Raw genomic sequence first — 19,438 nt, 5'->3', positions numbered from 1 at the left:
TCCGATTCTTGAGCTACGCTGTAGGAGAATAGTAATTGGTCCAAACATAGAACACGTGCGGTGATCTATATAGATGTATGTCCTTCTACATATCAAATATACTGAAAAGTACATTCAAAAAAGGTATCGATCACTTTGAGCCAGATGGATCAGATTATCAAAGTTCTACGTCGTCAGGACAGAGGCTGTATGTGCGATTACTCTTGTGAATTGAAGAATGGAATATATAGCTTATTTTGTACTATAATCAGGACAGGCGAGCCACCCGGACAGATGTCTCATCAAATTGAGCAGTCTCATCAAATTGAGCAGTCTCATCAAATTGAGCAGTCTCATCAAATTGAGCAGTCTCATCAAATTGAGCAGTCTCATCAAATTGAGTAGGAGAAAGCGAGATCAGTAAACAGGAATCAGATACCAGAGATTCGCAAATATAAAAGTACACCAGTAGAAGCAAATGATCAATTTAAGTTGACCACACAAAGCAAAGAACCAAAGCGACGAATGCTCATGCAACGTCCGATCAAATAGCAATAATAAGGTGAAACGCCATGTCTGCTATAAGAATAAATCATAATCGTCCGTCTCGTGATGCCAGATCCTAAGCCAGAACCCAACCAAACCTAAAACCAGAAGACAAAAAAATCAAGAATGTGCCGCGAGAAGGATATTGAGAATAGATCGTGGAAAACACAAAGAAGAAAAAGGCACATACATGCTGATAGTCTTGTGCCGAAGCAAAGCGAGAAAACCAATAAAGTAAAGTAAAGAAAACGGAGGGGTATCATAGTGATTTCAAAGGCTCCCGAGGGCATCGGCGCTTGTTTAAGCTTCAGCACCGGTAAAGAGAGCCATCACATCGTAGGAAATTTGACGTTAAAACGTTAAAACAATCTCATCTGCCTTGGAGTTCGAGCGCAAGGGCAGGAGATGGGGTTGCTAATCGGCGAATGAAAGAAAAGATGAGCTTTGCTCATAGCCTCCACACGGTGTCGGGTGAGGGTTGAGCTGCCTCATGAACCTCTCGTAGCCAGGACGAAGATAGTACATCGCAGATAGTCAAACGCTTGTTGGGGTCCATTTCAAGGCACCCGCGGATCAGGTCGAGAGCGTACTGGCGATCTTGGCGAAGGGGGCCGTCCACAGCGCCACTAAATACGGCATTATAATCCCAGGTGCCGCTGAGAATATTTGCTTGGATGCGAGGAGTGAAAGAGTCTTGGAAAGGCCGTGAGCCGACGATTATGGTATAGACGATAACACCAAAGGCCCAGATGTCAACTGACGGGTGAATGACACCGTCTGCTGATTGAAGCAGTTCGGGCGATGCGTATTCCAGACTACCCGCAACACTGGTACTGGAGCCTGCAGGGCCCATTTGCTGGGGCGGCGGACGGTCAGCGGCATCGTCATAAGGATCGGGAGAATCGCCACCGTTATCGATGGACATCCATTCCGCCATTCCGAAATCACACAGTACCAACGTCGAAGATGTCGTACCGTCAGGAGACTCAACAGGATCGAGCAAGCAATTCTCTAGTTTGATGTCTCGGTGAATCACGCGGGCGTCTTCGTGCAGGTAACGGATTGCACAAGCTAGTTGGTATGCATATTTCTTTGCTAATTGCGTATCCAGGCCGGACCGATTTTGGCGGACTAGGTCGAAGAGAGTGCCACCAATAGCAAGTTTGGTGAAGCAAAACGTGGCGTAATCTGTTTCGTAGACGGCATCGAGCGTCAATACATGCGGATGGCTGAGGTACCGCCAGACTCGCACTTCGTGGTCAAACTCGGCTTGCACTTCGTCATTTTCGTGTTCGCTTCGCCCTGTAATCTGCTTTTTCACGATCTTCACGGCAAGTCTTTTGGTTTCACCGTGCTTTTCGGCCTTATAGGCCTCTTTTACCGCACTGAACCCCCCAAAACCGATTTGTTTTCCGAGAACATAGTCGTCTCCAACCATCTGACCTTCGTCGTCAGGCTGCGGAGCAGGCTCTTCAACATTGTTCCACATGGAAAGAAACATACTGGCGGGCGACTTGCCGCTCGAGTTAGTCGATCGTCGAGAACTGTGCCGGGTGGAGTTCCGAAGACTGCTGCTGCGATCAAGAGTAGAGCTGCGCTTGCTTCCGAAGGGTGTTGCGATCCCTCCAGACCAAGAGCTGCTACGGTCTTCAGGCGATGCAAAGGACTGAGTTGGCGACGGCACACAACATGGCGATAGCAAGGTGTGGCTGGAGTAATCGGGAGGGGTTCGTACCTCGTCCGTGACCGGAGATACCGTCGACTGCGATGTGAGGGAAGTCGAACGATCATGTTCTGAGCTCACGGTCGAGCCATTCTCAAATTTCGCAAAGGGCTGGGCTCGGGATTCCCCGGTCGGGAAACTCCGATCTAGAGATCGTTTGGGGCTCCAGCTTGGGGACTCGCGATTCGGTTCGAGATGCTCATCATCTTGTGAAAGAGCATTCCGGAGTCCAGAGCTACGGGACTCAAATTTTTGCGGTGGACGGTTCTTCACATCTCCCATCGACAGTGGCTCTTCCAGTGGAACTTGGTTACCGGAGTCCACAGAGACCTTCGGGTTGAAAGAGATCGAAGGTCGACGAGTGTGTAGATAGCTGTCGTAGTTGTCGAGGGGGGACCCCTGCACGTCATCGGGTTTGTGCGGAAAGTTGTCGGCATTGTCTGCGTGATGCTGCTCATCATGGCGAGGGACGGAGATGGGAGGTGTCGCTGAGTGTAGATCACTTATCAAACTGCGGTCTTCATCAGTATCGTGGCGACGCGCATAATCATGAGATTGATTGGTGTGATCGCTCTCGATACCATCGCCCACTGTTGTCGCTGTCCTCCCAGCGTTTTCATTTGCCCATTTGGGTTTGTTCCGCTCATGAAAGTTCGTTTCGATCCTTAAACCAGCCAATCCACTTGCCAACCCGGCCCTCTCGCTATGTTCCATGCCCTACCGAGAAGTACGGGGCGAAAATTGTTGTATTATCAGCCCGTGATAGGCTTGCAGTAGGGTTATATAACCCCCTGCTTGGCTTTTTTGTTCGATATGCTTTCCGATAGCTGTCGTTGGAAGATGTTGTGATTGTGGGGTGATAGCGTCAAAAGTGGGGACAGAACGTTTGAGATAGTGAAGTAAGAGAAGTCGTAATTGAGAAGGGTTTGAACTTGAATCTGCAAAAAAAAAAATCGAGATGAAACACGGTGGGTACAAAGCTAGGTAGTCAGAGAGGAACAGAAAGTGAGGTATTAGTCAAGTAGTCCGGTACTGGGAGGGGAAAGAAAACCGGGGAAACTCGGATGATGACGAGAATACTACTGATCACATGACTAAAGGGCAGCCCTGGCCCTAATTTCACTAGCAGGTTAATACAGCTGAAAATAGGGACATGTTGGGTAATTATGTAATTATTACAGATGTAGTTAGTTATTGCTTTGATTGTTTCTCCACAGTGTTTTGTGTTGACTGTACTCTGTATGGAGTATAGAGTGCTCAAAGAGATATTATCTATACTTTAACCGCCTGGAAAAAAAACCCCCTAATATAAATATATATTTATAATAGCATAGTAGACATACAAATGCCAATATGACCATAGGAAGCTCTAGCTAGTCGGCCATTATTACCCGCATATGGGTTCAGGGGTCAAGCCATGGGTTTAACCGCGCGCAAGGGGCGCTTGTTTGGGAATACCTCCTTTTGGCTTTTGGAGATGTGGAAGGAGTTACTATTCAGACCCGACGTCGCCTTGGTAGACATCTCTTTGTTCCCTTCTTGTTCTCCTGTTTTTCGCCTTGTCGCTCTGGCAGTAATTTTTTTTTCTCCTTGTGTCGACCTCCGTGCTGGACCGAAGTGCAGACCAGCCCCCACCATTCTCATTCAGGACATTGTCTCTCATTCAGACCAATCCACCAAGTGCTTGCGACCCCGGCCGGCTTTTTTTTTTTACTGTCTAGCATTTGTGTATTACCTGGATACAGGAAATTTGGAGGCTTGCGCATTGCTTTTGTCCCGCGCTTGTCTTCTTAACATTCATATTCCTGGATCGCTAGCCACTCCTTGCGCTCACGACTTGTTTCAATCCCATTGCTCTTGATACCACACTCATTTACACTGCAACATGACTAGACCTCAGATGATCCGAGCTGGTAGGTCAAATGTTTCTGGTGTAAGACCAATTGGCTCGAAGTTGCAGGTGTTGACCGCCACCTCTAGATACCTTGGACCTTCAAGACCACGATACCCCTTCCGCCAAAGATCACACCAAACAACCCGAACATCCAGATCCTCTTGGGAGCGGCCGGCCTGCTCCTCATCAAGAACTTTCTATTCACCATGCTGAACAAGATTCGCAAGCGGAGATAAAGGGAGGACCAGACAAAAATCACGAATACCGCGGTGACAAGGAGGTGTATCGAGAACCAGACGACGAGGAAGATGATGAGGATGAAAATCAATACGACCATGAAGATGGCGACCTAGCAGACGGCGAAAGCGACGATATGATGGACGATGATATGATGGATAAAATCTCCAGTTCGCCCTCTATCGATGATGGTACGGACTTTCGGAGATTATAGACATGAATCGGGCGTTAGCTGATGTTATACAGAGGATATCGACTTTGAGTTTGTATATGCGCTTCATAACTTCGTCGCAACGGTTGACGGGCAAGCAAATGCCGCAAAGGGTGATACTATGGTTCTTCTCGATGACAGCAACAGCTACTGGTGGCTTGTGCGCGTGGTGAAGGATGGCAGCATTGGTTACCTTCCTGCGGAACACATTGAAACACCAACAGAAAGGCTTGCCAGATTGAATAAACACAGAAACGTGGATCTGTCTGCGACCATGTTGGGCGACAATAACGAAAAGTCGAAGAATCCTCTGAAAAAGGCCATGCGCCGTCGGAATGCGAAGACCGTCAACTTCGGCGCCCCGACGTACATCGACGCCTCCGACGTCGACTACTCAACAGACGATGATTCCGAACACGGCGACTTTTTCAACGACGATGAGACTCTGGATGGAGAAGAGGAAGATGTGCAAGAGCAAGCTGAGGATATTGTCGTGGAACCTCTTAGGCCCAAAGCCCAGAAAGAAACGCCCACAGAGCATGCCGATGCCAACGGTGCAGAGAAACAAGATTTGCAGCGTTCAAACTCCGATCGACGCCCGTCTAGTGAAGAGTTCTTTGAGGCCGAAGGTAAACACACTCAACTAAACTGCACTCAGATCGTATTTGGAACTCACTCAAAGCAGAACCCACCGTCAGTAGATCCAGAAATGGCACTGTACGGAACACCGATTCCTTCTTCAAAGACGACACGGCCGAGCCCAAGAAGATTTCTCTCACACCAAATCTCCTGCGCGATATTCGCGATGAAAACAGCACAAACACCTTGGCTGAGTGGAAAGAGGTATGTTTCCCATCGTGAGTTTATCCGAAGATCAGTTGGCTAACGTTTTGGTGAAGCCTCGTGGGAGCTTTGAATCCATCGAAAAGGGCTCTAACTCACAGGATAAAATCAAAGAGAAAGAGGAGAAGAAGCGAAAAGACAAGAAACCTGGGATGCTCAGCGGGTTGTTCAAGCGCAAGAAGAGCAAAGATGACATTGACGATCCAGAAAGATCTCTTGCAGACTCGGCATCCCGTACATCACCCCAACCTAAGACTTCAATGGAGTCTATCTCATCAAAGTCTTTGTCCCCCGAACAACAGCGGCCCTCCAAGCCCCAGAAAAGCTCGAACAACAAGCTACACAAACAGCCTCCAGGAATCATGAAGGTTGATCCAGTCCTCGATCCTACGATGGCCGAGTTCGCTAGGGGCAACGAGGCCATTAACCAGAGCCAGGGCAATAAAAGCATTCGACAGGTGTCACTGCAAGAAGAAAGAGAAAGCAGCTACGAAGACTGTGAAATTGTGTTACAATCGCCTATTAGCCAATCGAGTCCTTCCAAGGACCCCTTCGTTACTCCGCTTGAATCCATGAATCCCCTGGAGTCGCCTATTGACCGACCATCCAGTGAAACTCAATGGAGAGGACCCAATGATCCAGGTCGCACAACGACTGGACCCGCGTCCGTTACATCACCACCCCAGAAGTTCGTCCCTATGCTGGTGGCTGGAGATGAGTCGGAGTCGCCTGTCAATGTTTCTCCTGTGGAGGCTTATTCCCCAATGAGCGCACGCGGCTCAACAAATAATGCCTCTCCTCGAGAAGTACGCTCTCTCTCGCCACCGTCTCCACCATCATCACCCGGACAGGACGTTAATTACCTCAAGGGTAGCGCGGCTGCTCCCGCCTCAGTCGACACCCTTTCTGTGGACACCCCGACGTGGAGCGACTCCAGTCTACGATCATACATGGACGAAGAAAATGACATCCGCGACTTGTTTATCATTGTCCACGACAAATCAAATGTACCTCCCGCTGGCCCTGACCACCCCATCACCGGCCGTCTCTTCAAAGAGGAAAGCAAGAGACTCAAGGAGATGAATAATCAGCTTGACGACATGCTTGTGAACTGGATGTCACAGCGGACTAGCGGCTCGACCTCGACCCGTGGCATTTAGAGTCCAGTGTAACCAAGTGTGTATAAATCATTTGAAACCAAAACCATGTGTTGATAGGCGGACCGCCTTGCACGGCAATGAAGGCCAGGATGTTTTTGAATGTGCTGGGCGCATCACTTTTGGCCGACCATCATTCTTTCCTTTCAACTTTACTTTTTTTTTTCCTTTCCGGATTGTGTCTTGATGCCACTGCTTGGCGCAAACTCTTGTTCTGCATTTTTCCATCGCCCTAGGGAGCGATGTGACCCTGAACGTCTAACGGCCAAATCTATTTACACCATGCTTTTCATCATTTTCTTCGATTTTCACCGGAATACCCCGACTCATCCGTGTTCAGTTTTGTTTCTTTCACATCTTGTCATTCCAGGTCAAACTGGCGTATCTCAATACAATATCAGTTGCCGAACATATTTTTCTAGGAAAAAATAAAGAAATATTAGAACGCACACCTGTTCACTGTATGCAGAGAAGCAAGTGATCAATATCTGATTGGAAGGTGCGTTACAAGCCTAGTGAAGATCCGGAAGATCAAGTGTCTTGTGGGCAGGTCAGCCGCACCATGTATTGGCCCCCCACAAGTCATCTGTCTGACATACCTTAGCTACATATAGCTACATAAAACCCTTTTTTGTGTTCCTGTTCTTGATACAGGTTTTATTTGACGTATTTCTTCACCATGGCAGATCCATACACTTACAACTCGCACTCAACGCCTACGCCGAGCGGGGTTGGCTACTATCCCCCAGAGGATCAGCCGCAATACCCGACATATGGACTCCAGCAGCCATACGGGAACCAAGAGCCATACCATAACCCTGGATCAGAGCAATACAACCCCGGATCAGAGCCTTACCAGCCCAGTCCAAACGAAAACCAACTCTATGCTCCACAACAAAGTTCATACCACCTCGTGCCCGAGCCGTATGGATCCTCTACCGAGAGAAGTTATACGCCGACAGGGCAGCCAGACTACCTTGGGCCGGTGACTCCGGCAGAATACCAACATGCGCAAGACAGAATCCCCGGGAACGCAGGATACTAGTGAGTGGGCGATCCATACCCAACTGTGAGAACTAACACTAACACTGAGCCCTAGCAACGACCATCCAGCCGACCAACCACGGTACACACCCTCCGCAAGTTCCCACCCTCCCGCTGTCTATGTATCCGAGCCAGAAGATGCACAGCGCAGTGGTGAACAGCGCTCCGATACAGACACCGACACTGACCGGGGTATGGACCGTGGGCTCGGGGGTTCACTCGCTGGCGGCGTCGCGGGCTATTACCTCGGTCACAAGAAGGAACATGGCTTGCTGGGTGCGATTGGTGGTGCTTTGCTCGGGAACTTCATAGAGGACAAAGTGAAGGATCACAAGAAGCATGACGACGATAGTGAGCATGAGCATGAGCATGGGCATGGGCATGGGCATGATCACGGTGATCATCATCGCCGTCACCGCCATCATCACCATCACCACCACGGCCATCGGAGCCATTCGAGACATAGTAGTCATAGCGGGCACAGCGGGCACTCTCATAGTTCTCGTCATACCAGCCATTCAAGGCACCGCCATGAGGACGAATACTGAGTGGATCTTGACTTCGGACAGTGTTCTTTTGCCTAGGGTTTCTTTAGGGTTTCTTTCGTTGTCCTCTTTCTTTTATCATGCTGCAATTCTAGCCCTGTGTCATGGAATATGGGTTACAGGCATGCTTTCCTTTGCTCGAGACTTGGTCTCAGTTTAGAGGCATCACTTTATCTTGATGCATTTCTTTCCTTGATTTTCTTTTTGTCCGGAGAAGTCTCTGGTTGATGAGCATCTTGTATACTCTTCCACGAAGACCCCGTTCTGATATGTACGACATGAATCCATACCTTCCTGGTATGTAGTTGATGATCTTTACCGAATTAAACGATTATGCGTAATGAGAGAATGAATGTGAGAATAGCTTCAATTCGATGGTTTGTGGGGTCGGGGACGGTTTTCAACACTGGGGATTCGAAGGAACTGATGATTTGTGGGGCGGGAATAGCTTCCTCCACACAGAGCTCAGACTACTGCGCCGGAACTGTTTGCCTTCTTCACCCATCATGCAGATTTCCGATTTGCCAAATGAGGTTGTGGCATTGATAGCTGAATTTCTTGACAAATATTGCATCAACGCACTTCTCCAGACATGTAAAAGGTTTTCCCTATTGCTCAATCATTCTCTCTACAAATTCAACGTGCACTAGTGCTCTTGAATGGGCCGCGAAAAATGGCTACGAAGCAACTACGCGATATACACTAGAAGCTGGAGCTTCGTCTAACGCCACTCACTACGAGAAGTGGCTTCCGATGGCGCTCGCTTGTATACATGGACACGAAGCTGTTGTGCGTTTGTTGCTAGACCAGGGAGTCAATCCAAACTTAACTGAAAGCTGGCTTCAAGACCCTTTAATTGAAGCCCAGAGCGATGATGAAGGCTGCCCGTTGATACTAGCGGCTGGTCGTGGCCATGAAAATGTTGTTCGGCTTTTGCTTTCTTACGGGGTCTCTCCTGATATCCATTGTGAAGGAAACCATGGGCTTGAAATCTCACCGCTTTCAATAGCAGTAAGACAAGGCCATCTATCGATTGTCAAACTCCTCGTCTCCCTCGGCTGTGATATTTATATCGAGGGCTGGTCTGGGTCAAGTATTCTCGCTGACGCCGCCTACGGAGGCCATTACGGAGTTGTTCGGTTCTTACTAGAGAGGAACCCTATTCTAGAACCTCCTCAAACAGCCAGTGAAGCGCTATTGAGGGCAGCTGAGGGAGGTCAGATAGTCGAGCTTCTTCTAGAGTATGGGGTAACTCCGATACCAACTATGGCAGGTCGGCCTCTAGGCCCATTGATTAGGGCTATACAATGTGAACACTACGCAGTAGTTAGTCAACTTCAGAGGTCTATAGATCTTCGGGCCTTTATCGCGTACGGTGAGCCTGATGATGATACTCATAGACAGCTACTCCTAGCTAGCGCTACTTGCGGCTAGGAAGACCTAGTTGAAGAGTTGCTTAAGCGGGGCTGCTTATCCGATTTTCTTCACCCCCAGACTATGCTGTGGAGCATCAAAGAAAAGCTCTCGGGGCCGATAATCCTTTCTTTCCTAGGACACTCATCGCCTTTAGCGTTAGCAGCCCATCGAGGTCATCATAGGGCTGTTGAGCTGCTACTCAACCACAAACCACTGCTAAATGGAAGAGAGTCAACCCCGCTCCTTTTAGCAATTGACGGCTCCCATAAAAGGATTGTTAATACGATTCTAAACCGCGGGGCAAATCCAAATCACCAAACACAAGACAAGGTGACTAAAGCGGAAAGGAAAAGGGTCTAAATGTCCCCACTGTAAATGCGGGGACCGTATATGTACTAGCGCGTTTTGGGCCTGAGGAAACACTCGAATGCGCATTCTTGAAATCTTTTACCTTCCACTCAGAGTTATACGATATGGCCGCAAATACAGATGAACGGGATCAAATACGGGATAAAATTGCACAGCAACTTTCCCCCACTCCCTTCGCATGCTCCTCGCTCACGCGCCTGTCTGGAGGCACGGCCAACTTTGTCTATCGAGGCACACTTTCCTCAACTGGCCAATCTGTCGTCATCAAGCACACCAAGGATCACTCGGCCTCTAACCCGGATTTTAAAATCGATGTCACAAGATGTGTTAGCTACCCCCTCATTGAATGACCCTTGCTTCGGACTATACTAATCTCAAATTAGCACTTCGAGGAAGCCATTCTTCAAGCTCTCGATGGCCTGGCAATGTATACAAATGGCAAAATAACCGTCAGAACACCGCGCTTATTAGACTTCAATCGGGAAACAAATACCCAGGTGTTTGAAGATCTTCCAAATTCAATTGATCTGAAGAACTTCCTGCTCTCAAAGGTTTCTCATGACTTGTCCGAATCCTCAGGGCGAGCCTTGGGCAGTGCCCTTGGATCCTGGCTGAGATTGTTTCACCATTGGACGGCTGAAGAACAACAAATAGAATCTACAAAAATTCTTGGCGAGAACAAAGTCATGAAAGATTTGAAATTCTGGGTGAACTATACTATGCTGCTGGACACCATTGAAAATTTCCCCGATATTCTAGAGGGAAATCGTGACATTTTCGAGAAGATTCGTGACCTCGCTGCAGCAGAGCTTGAGCAACGGAGCCACGATAATGGATATGGAGTTATTCACGGTGACTTTTGGACTGGAAAGTATGATCTCTTGGATCTAGACTCTATGAACCGAGCCAGGTAACTGACGTGATTTCTAGTGTTCTTCTTCCAAACGTCCCTCTCACTGATCAATCTCCGACAATTATGTTCATTGTCGATTGGGAAATGTCGCAGATTGGAAGCCGCGCGTTAGACTTGGGTCAAATGATTGCTGAGCTGTATGAAACAAAGCTGTTCAAAAATGTGGACGGTGGAGTGTGGATTATTCAAGGGTTCTTGGAGGGATATGGGGCCCTTGACAATGAAATGGCATTCCGAACTGCGATCCACGTTGGTGTGCACCTGGTTTGCTGGGGAAGTAGAGTCCCTGGATGGGGCACTCAAAAGCAAATTGAGGAGGTGGTGAAGTTGGGAAGAGATTTGATCGTCTACGGCTGGAGAAAGGATAAGGCCTGGTTCGCGAAAGGCACTCTTAGTTGCCTGTTTAAGGGTTAATTCTTCACATTGGCATATATTACATATTTACAAAATGGCCAGACGAGGACCCGGAGCCCAGCTCAACCAAAATCCAGCTATATAACTGGTTCCTCGGCGATCGGACGTTGCTCGTGTTTGGCATCAATAACATCGCCCCTGAAAATGCCGTGTCATTCGATGGGTACTCTATGGAATTGCTTCCCTACTCCATGCAAATAAATTGCTTCCAAGGTTGATATTGGAAAGGTGACACGGATTTTCCAAGTTTTGCATTGTTTTTGGTATTTTCGGGTTTGTTTACGGTATTGATAATACATCCAAGTTTCCCCGCCAAATATTGCCACTTATGCTCCACGGACCGCAACGCATTTCGCTCTTCAACGCCCAAGTGGGGAGTTGATGCAGCCTGTGGAGCGCAATTATTTCTTCTTTTCCATAACATCGACAAAGACATGTCCCAGGGGACCGCTCTCAGCACTCCATCCTCCATGCTGGATGGTATACTTGTCGCTCTTGTCCAACACCTCAACCAAGTTGGTGTATTCTCCACCACGGTTTTCCCAGTGGAGCTCGCAAATCTTGTCATTGTCATGAAATAAGTCCAAGCGGCCTTCGCTGCCACGACGGCTGCTAGCGCCGATCTCGCCGACGCCATCGGGCGAGATCTTGATCTCGTCGATCTCCTCTTCAGTGAGCGACTTGCGGCGGTTGTTGGGGTCGGCGAACTCGCCGCTGCCGGGTGTTAGTAGAAGCGTTGTGAATTCCTGGAATCATATAAATACCCTTCAATGACAGTATTCTGCACTAGGATCTCGCCATCTTTGATGTGGTCCCGAATGTGGAACGAGACCCACTGGGAATTGTACTTGTCCATATTGTCCATGTTGTCCATATTGGAAATCTGAGAAGTAGTTGTGATAATTGATGAATTGTAGAAGTGAAACTCGTGGTATTCAGAAATGTCAACTCTTCATCTATATATATATTACCCCAGAATGCGGGGAATGTGGTGATGTAATTCATTTTACATACGTCGACAGGCTGTCCACGAATGGTATGACCGCTAACACCATTGTCCAATGACCTACCCGAACCAAAGAACCTTCCTAGTCTTTGCGGGGGTTCCGTGCCTATCAACCCGTCTTATTGCATCATTTTGAGGCCGCGTGATTTGTAGTGCGGAGTGGCATGATTGGGCAAATGGACCGCATGACAATGGACCTACATGAATAAGAGGGGTCGTACCACCTGGGCATTGAATAGCTCGCAGACAATAAGGACGGCAAGGCAACAAGACCGTAACAGTATAGGAGAGGTGGTACCACCAGCTTTGCCAAGTGTACAAATTCTACTGGAATGAAACACGCTAATTTGAAGTAGATCAAACACAAAAGCACCAACTAATCTGTGTCACAGGGACTGCCATTGTCCATTTACCAAAATAGACTTAAGAAAGCACCCACCCAAGAATGGCCGCCGATGGCTTCATACCCTCCAATACAATAAAATTGTCCTAGCATCACTTGGTCACGTAGACTTGTGCTTTGAGTGTGTTCATTATTGCGTCGTGATGCCACAAGCATACCAAGACGTCTAGGCTTACACTTTATACCCGTCTTGCTCGTAACTGGCGATTCTGGCAATAGGACTATAAGGTAATTCATCTTTAGCATTGAAGCTCAATGGATGTATATTTGAGTGAAAGTGCCTAGCCTTGATATCGCACTGGCCGTTCAAGCACCCTGAAGCTATATTATCAATTCCCGCACCAATCCGGAAGATCAATGTCTGATATTTAGAGACTCCATATATATAGTCACTTCTCCGGTAAGTTGCCAGTTTATAATCACATCCCTTCATCTTAGTCAATCCTAGTGAATCAAGTATTTGTGTCACTAATTTGTGACGTCCTTCGTCTACGTATTGGAACACTCTGTTATTATCTTTGTCAAAGGTTATCAAAGGTTCGAAGGTTATACATAGAAAAGTCTCTTGCATAAAGTATGCTTTTTTGTACTGCCTTTGTATACATCCAAAAAGAACACCTAAAAATATATCCAAAAGTACATCCAAAAGTACCACCAAAAAGAAATGAAAAGGCCGCATGAGCGGCCGACTATTCTTATATATCTTGCTCTATAGGAGTACCATATTTACAACACATCTATGAGGTGAAAGGCCTTCTCATCCAGTGATAGGCACACCATCGCTCCGTTAATACCGAAGCGTTTTCTAGGTCAAAACTGGTTTGTTCTGCCTAGCAGGTGTTGACGCATGTATGGTATTATATGTCTATGCATTTTCTGCAGCTAACGAGTCATCATGTTTGGTAGGATGTAAGCGCAGTTTAGACCTGTGGACTTGTGATTAATTCGCGTTGTGATGAGATGCACAATTAGTTCGGTGAATCGCTAGACTAGTAAATTGATGGATGCCAACTATAAATCCGGGTTGATCGGGCAGTGGAAGCGTGAACGGCGAGGCTCTTATACAGTTACCGATGGGTATACCACCAATTTCCTTAGATAGTAAAACTATTAATAGATGTTATCTCTGCGAAAGTTGCCAGTAGGCGAATAGGTCCATATGGTAAAACAATATGGGGGCCAAGGGGGCCAGGGGCAGTGTTGATTGCGATGGGAACGCAGTTCTGCCCCAAATCCCCAGATTCGCTCTTCCAGACTCATCCATCTTTCAACCAAATCCGCCGTTTATTCCCTTCATTCTTGGTCTTTCAAATGCCTATCCATTTCCCTACGACATTCGATGGCGAATATTGGACAATGTCAAAATTGCTGCGAGTGGCGTGTATAGCCACCAGCACCCCCTCACCCCTCTACTTGGTGATCGTGGGAGCACCGTGGGGGTTTGCCAAGCTTGTGGTAATGGCCTCTTTTCGAGCTGGCTGAAATTCTTGAGCAGCTAATATTATCTAGAATTTCCTCCCATTGGTCTGGGCCTCAATTCATCTTGTCCTGCTCTACAGAGAGGTCATTTTTCATCCGCTGTTCAATGTCTCTCTTGATATTCTTTCAATCGCAGTCTATCTTCGCATTGTAATCTTTTTGGATCCCGGATTGGGCGAATTTGTCTACAAAAGCATCGCGGGTCCCTATATTCTGGTAGCTATGTACGGTCGCAACTTCCTCCTGATTTTATTATGTTTCTGCTCACTGATTATATGCAGATACTTTTTTGGCATATCATGCCTCCGCGAAGTAATGCGGTTCCGGCGATCAGTGCGCGGTTATATCCAGGACGGTGTTATTCTTGCCTAGTCAAGTGAGGCGACAAATGGTTCAATGAGAATTACAATCATGGGATGATTGCTGTTAAGGTCGATTCGCGAATTATTTCTTAAGATCCCTGATCGGCGATGTTATATATATCATAATACCACGGTTGCTCAAAGTAGTCTGGTATAAATTATTAAAAGAAATGTAAGATTTAAGATAGAGTCATATGTCTAGCACCAAGAGAAATATAATTGTCAACAGTAGCTCAAAGCCACCGGGAAAAATACAAATAGCCACCAACAAGTTTTGCTGTCACAGGTACCTTCGTAAGCTCAAAGCGTCACTTAGATCTGCAGAGCCGCGACAAGGATGGCGCCGAGAACAACTGCAACACCGGAGACGGTGGAACGTCCAGCAGCGTTGAAGGGAACAGAGCTGGGAGTAGCAGTGACCCAGGCACCGGTGGCAGAACCAGCGGCAGTGGTAGGAGTGACACGGTGCAGGGAAGAAGTCTTAGCACCAGCGGAAGTAGCACCAGCGCAGACCGAGGTAGCGGCACAGACAGTCTGAGTGCGAGTAATAGTCACGGTAATAGCAGAGGAAGCTCTAGCGGAGGAGGGGCGTCCAGCAGCGACACTGGAAGGACGAGGGCTGTTAGAAGAGACAGGGGACACAGGCGAAACACCAACGGCAGAGGACGAAGGGGCACTGGTGACAGCAGGGGCGATCCAGGGAGCAGTGGTGGCAGCCGCCAAAGTGGGAATGGAAGATCCAATCACAGAGGTAGCAGCAGGGATGGTGGAAGCTGCGGAGGACGACATGGATCCATCCTGGCAATCAGCCTCACCCAGAACAGCTAGGCACAGGTTGATAGGAATGTTGATCAGGCCACCGTTGGAGTCAGAGCTCTGCTTGCAGTGGACCTCGCCGAGGACAGCCAAGCAGACGTTGATCGGAACGTTGATCAAGGACTCGCTGTCGCTGCTGGAGGAAGTGGCCTGGTCACACTTGGCCTGGCCAAGAGCAGCCACACAGGCGTTAACGGGGACGTTAATGAGGCCGTTGGTGGTGCTCTGCTGCTTGCACTCGGCATCTCCAAGGATGCTAGCACAGAGGCCGACGGGTAGGCTGATCAAGCTCTCGGTGGCCTGTACACCCTATGCATAGACATAGATTATTAGCTTCATGTCTAATTGTAATCCGAAATAGTGGAGGTTCCACTTACGGAGCAAGAAGCGGCAAGGGCCACAAGGGAAGTGATAATAGATTGCTTCATATTGTCGGAATAAATGTAGAAATTATACGTTAAGTATTAAGAGAAAGTGGCGTGGTTGGTATTGATGAAAGTGATAAATAAAAGAATGGACGCTGATAACAGCAAAAAAAGAGTGGACGCGAGAGAACTCACAAAGAGTGTAGCAGCTTGAGCAGATGAAAGTATGATAAAAGGAAGATCACCCAGAGATGGGCAAAAGGCCTTATACATGCTGAAATACTAGCCAGAGCACGCTCATTCCCGGCCAGGAGGAAAAGTGTCGATCTTCACGGCAAAACATTGGCAAGCAAAGAAAATGGTTCTCGACCAAGACCAGACCGGGCCATTCGTTTTCCAGCAAGACTCTCATTGGCGTGCCCCTATTATATGGGGCGTGGACACGCTGCCGTGTAAAGGCTAACCTGTAACTAACCTCATCACAACATGCCCTAACCTGATAATACCCCGATGATCAAACTCTATATGCACTAGCTCCACTATAGTTTCTTTTCCGAGTCGCTAGCTGCTGTTTGCATTCCTTTGATCTTTCGCTTGCACCTGACTCGACTAGTATCACATTATGCTTTGACTCTACGTAGTGGGAGGAGGGGGGAGGGGGGATAGACCTAGAATACGGAGTACCGACGGTAGCTGTCCTTATAAGCAGCCTACATAAGACCTTGAGGGAAAATATTCCAAGGTCGAATCTTTACATATTTCGCTCCAAGAGGAGAGATTAGAGTCTCTTTTATATATATCGACGCTTAGCGTTAGTAGCCACAATCCTCGTGGACAACTGGGGGTACAAGCGCTTGAGCTTAAGGTCTATTTCTGTCTTATCAATCACTTTACGGTGGCATTAAAGGTCTGAAAGTTTTTTAAGAAGAACTATCAGGCTTCATTTGGTCAATTTAAGGCAATTTCTAAGTGCTACTTTGTACATTGTTGGAATATCTTAAGGTAGTATAGCGCGGCAGGATTCGCTCATAGGCGAGTGGATCAACTGACAGTGGTTCTTCCTACGTCATGTCCACACTTGTCCTTCTCTACAGTGTTGTATTATATGTCGTATGGATTTTCATTGAACTTGTAGGTGCTTCTTCTTCTGGTGCTCATTTTTACCTATTGATATGGGCTTCTGATGTGTCATTTCGACTTCCAAGTTATCCATTTATGGGGTAATGTAAAATCTCGGACGAGTCTGGGTAATACATACAACATACATGGATATAAAATATTGACTAATTAATCACCATGATAGCCATCATAACCTACATCGTACAACATAATGCGTGTGTTACCTAAATGCAGGGTGCTGCATTTCCAACCCCGGAAAGCCCTGATACGCCCATTTATGCTTATCGCATGAGTCATCCGACCTGCCCCGATGAACTCGATAAGGCGATTCAGCTCTCGTGACACTTCAGAATGACCACCAGGGCTGTTCTCTCCAGTTCCTGCGTTTGTTCACTTATTTATTGCTTTCTCTTTCCAAGTTTACTCGCTCTATCAACTCTATTAGACTTAGAGTATACATCCTCTCTTATCTCGTTCGCCTCGGAATCGCTTATCGTCCTTACCCCATACTTTGATGCCCACGGTCCTACAAGCACTACTCAAGGCTTGTTGTACCAAGTTATTATATCTATTAAAGATACTTCCAATCGATAGACCATGTCTCCTCCGTCATTACAGAACCTCATTTTTGGGACCCTTCCTGATCACTGTGAACCGAGCTCCCCCTTCCTGACCGCCGTCTCCTCGCATCTCCATATCTGCATCCCCACTCCTCTCGCTGCGATCTCGTCCGTTCTTGGGACCCTCAGTATAGCCTCATGGCTCTTCGCACAACTACCCCAGATTTATAAGAACTTCCAAGTGCAATCGACCTCAGGGTTATCGATATTTTTCTTGGTAATCTGGTGTCTTGGTGATGCGAGCAACCTCGTTGGGGCGCTATACACCCGGCAGGCAGGGTGGCAGGTCGTGATTGCCAGTTATTACGTTCTCGTTGATATCACTCTGGTATTCCAGTTCTTCTGGTACACCCATTACAAAGCTCGCCAAAATGATTCGTACAACAGCCCGTCACACTCGCATGACTCGGCTCCTCGAGACATCATTCAAGGCGTGCCTCCTCCAGGCGACTCAGACCATCAGACCCCAGCTCCCGTTAACATGGATAATAAGCACTCCGAGGCTAAGGATGTGGGTTTCCACGCCGGGTCAATCCTTAACTCGACTCGTGGACAAGCAGCCTCATACTCAAACGAGAAACTGAACTCTTCGCGTCGATCCGTGAGGATGGGCAGCAGTGCACAGAGCCCGCCATTCGCACTACCCCGGACGGTGCTCATGGCATCACTCCTCTGTGCCGTACTAGTCAACGCTGCTCCCACCGATAAGCCTCATCCACCGATTTCCGAGGCACCGCGGGAGGCCATCTTCGAGATCATCGGCCGCGTCTTCTCCTGGATGTCAACAATCCTGTATCTCGGCTCGCGCCCTCCACAGTTATACAAAAACTACCAGCGCAAGAGCACCGAAGGTCTCTCCCCACTACTCTTCATGGCCGCATTCTGTGGGAACCTGTTCTACTCCAGCTCGTTGCTCACAAACCCGAATGCTTGGTCCGATTTCTCCCCATACGGTGGCGGCGGCTGGGCTGATAGCCATGGCAATGACCGATTGGAATGGATCGGACGCGCTACCCCGTTCTTCCTGGGTGCCTTTGGTGTATTGGGACTGGACGGGTTCATGGGCGTTCAGTTTCTTATGTATGGCGATGGCCAAGAGCATGAGGACGACGAGAGTTTCATCAGCAGTGATGGGGATGACTCAAAGCGCGGTCGCGGTCGCTGGAGAGGTGTCCACGGCTGGATGCGCGGCTGGATCCCCTCTTCTTCACCTCGGAGGAACTCACGGGAATCTGCGGTCCCGCAAGAGGGACAAGCTCTGTTAGGCACAGAACGCTGCCAATACGGCACTGTTTGATCGTGGCTGTTTATATGCGTCTCTCTTGTTCTGCTTTTGTTTCTAGCCCACGTCCCTTGCGTAGGGTACGTATGATATATATGATGTGATGAACTTCGGAGCTTTATTTTCGTCTTTTAGCATTTCTTTTGTCTTCTGTCATTCGGGTGCATTGTATGTCATTAGGTACATCCAGCGTTTGCGTTCATTCGCCCTCTATCCGACCTGTTATGTTTTCTGGGCGTTTTGGGACTGGATGGCATATATAGAGACAAACAGGCTGTCATCAAGGTTCGGTTGACAGCCTTTGATTCTGAGATGTCCTTTCTTTTTTTCCTGTCAACGCATTATATGTAAAATTCTCGACATGTCTTGAACTTCTCGGTTACCGATGGGCCATAGCGCACATTTACAAGAATAGACCAAGTTATTGAAAGACCCATGCCAGTTTAGGAAACACGAAGTATAGTGCTGACTGGAAAGGGCATTTAAACGTGGCTAGACAGCCGGAGTCCCTGCTCACCCCATTAGCAATAGAGACATGCTAAGCCCTAAGTGGAAGAACAACAACCTCCAATCTCCCCATTCTAAGCGCTCATTTGATATGTACCTGATCCCTAAATTAGTCCAAGGAAATTCATGCAGGAACCAATTGCTTTGTCTTAAACGAGACAATTCTCGCTTCAAATTGCCAGCTTATT

General features: G+C 47.9%; 7 protein-coding genes across 7 annotated transcripts; 4 read left to right on the top strand and 3 right to left on the bottom strand.

The window, feature by feature from the left end:
* Window positions 1–973: 973 nt before the first annotated feature.
* On the bottom strand, window positions 974–2,962 carry N7537_001483 (serine/threonine-protein kinase; the record flags this gene model as incomplete). The annotated part of the gene is made up of 1 exon (XM_056892541.1): window positions 974–2,962. One exon carries the CDS (start codon window positions 2,960–2,962, stop codon window positions 974–976), a length of 1,989 nt encoding a protein of 662 aa, XP_056757536.1.
* A 1,171-nt stretch (window positions 2,963–4,133) lies between these two features.
* Window positions 4,134–6,593, top strand: N7537_001482 (SH3 domain-containing protein; the record flags this gene model as incomplete). The annotated part of the gene is made up of 5 exons (XM_056892540.1): window positions 4,134–4,161; window positions 4,229–4,570; window positions 4,626–5,219; window positions 5,276–5,433; window positions 5,490–6,593. 5 exons carry the CDS (start codon window positions 4,134–4,136, stop codon window positions 6,591–6,593), a joined length of 2,226 nt encoding a protein of 741 aa, XP_056757535.1.
* A 676-nt stretch (window positions 6,594–7,269) lies between these two features.
* On the top strand, window positions 7,270–8,229 carry N7537_001481 (uncharacterized protein; the record flags this gene model as incomplete). The annotated part of the gene is made up of 3 exons (XM_056892539.1): window positions 7,270–7,634; window positions 7,690–7,985; window positions 8,204–8,229. 3 exons carry the CDS (start codon window positions 7,270–7,272, stop codon window positions 8,227–8,229), a joined length of 687 nt encoding a protein of 228 aa, XP_056757534.1.
* A 1,839-nt stretch (window positions 8,230–10,068) lies between these two features.
* On the top strand, window positions 10,069–11,291 carry N7537_001480 (uncharacterized protein; the record flags this gene model as incomplete). The annotated part of the gene is made up of 3 exons (XM_056892538.1): window positions 10,069–10,290; window positions 10,348–10,835; window positions 10,895–11,291. 3 exons carry the CDS (start codon window positions 10,069–10,071, stop codon window positions 11,289–11,291), a joined length of 1,107 nt encoding a protein of 368 aa, XP_056757533.1.
* A 401-nt stretch (window positions 11,292–11,692) lies between these two features.
* On the bottom strand, window positions 11,693–12,190 carry N7537_001479 (aegerolysin family protein; the record flags this gene model as incomplete). The annotated part of the gene is made up of 2 exons (XM_056892537.1): window positions 12,056–12,190; window positions 11,693–12,005 (listed from the first exon to the last, which is right to left on the bottom strand). Exons 1-2 carry the CDS (start codon window positions 12,163–12,165, stop codon window positions 11,693–11,695), a joined length of 423 nt encoding a protein of 140 aa, XP_056757532.1. The 5' UTR covers window positions 12,166–12,190.
* A 2,663-nt stretch (window positions 12,191–14,853) lies between these two features.
* On the bottom strand, window positions 14,854–15,785 carry N7537_001478 (uncharacterized protein; the record flags this gene model as incomplete). Its single annotated transcript, XM_056892536.1, has 2 exons — window positions 14,854–15,666; window positions 15,735–15,785. The coding sequence occupies 2 exons, from the start codon at window positions 15,783–15,785 to the stop codon at window positions 14,854–14,856; spliced, it is 864 nt and encodes a 287-aa protein (XP_056757531.1).
* Window positions 15,786–17,438: 1,653 nt separating this feature from the next.
* On the top strand, window positions 17,439–18,758 carry N7537_001477 (PQ-loop repeat-containing protein; the record flags this gene model as incomplete). Its single annotated transcript, XM_056892535.1, has 1 exon — window positions 17,439–18,758. One exon carries the CDS (start codon window positions 17,439–17,441, stop codon window positions 18,756–18,758), a length of 1,320 nt encoding a protein of 439 aa, XP_056757530.1.
* Window positions 18,759–19,438: the final 680 nt, after the last annotated feature.

The sequence above is a fragment of the Penicillium hordei genome, assembly GCF_028827395.1.
Source record: "Penicillium hordei strain IBT 12815 chromosome Unknown utg000001l_segment0_segment0, whole genome shotgun sequence".
Classification (NCBI taxonomy): Eukaryota; Fungi; Ascomycota; class Eurotiomycetes; order Eurotiales; family Aspergillaceae; genus Penicillium; species Penicillium hordei.
Note: the sequence above shows the minus strand (reverse complement) of the source record. Positions and strands in the feature narration are given on the sequence as shown.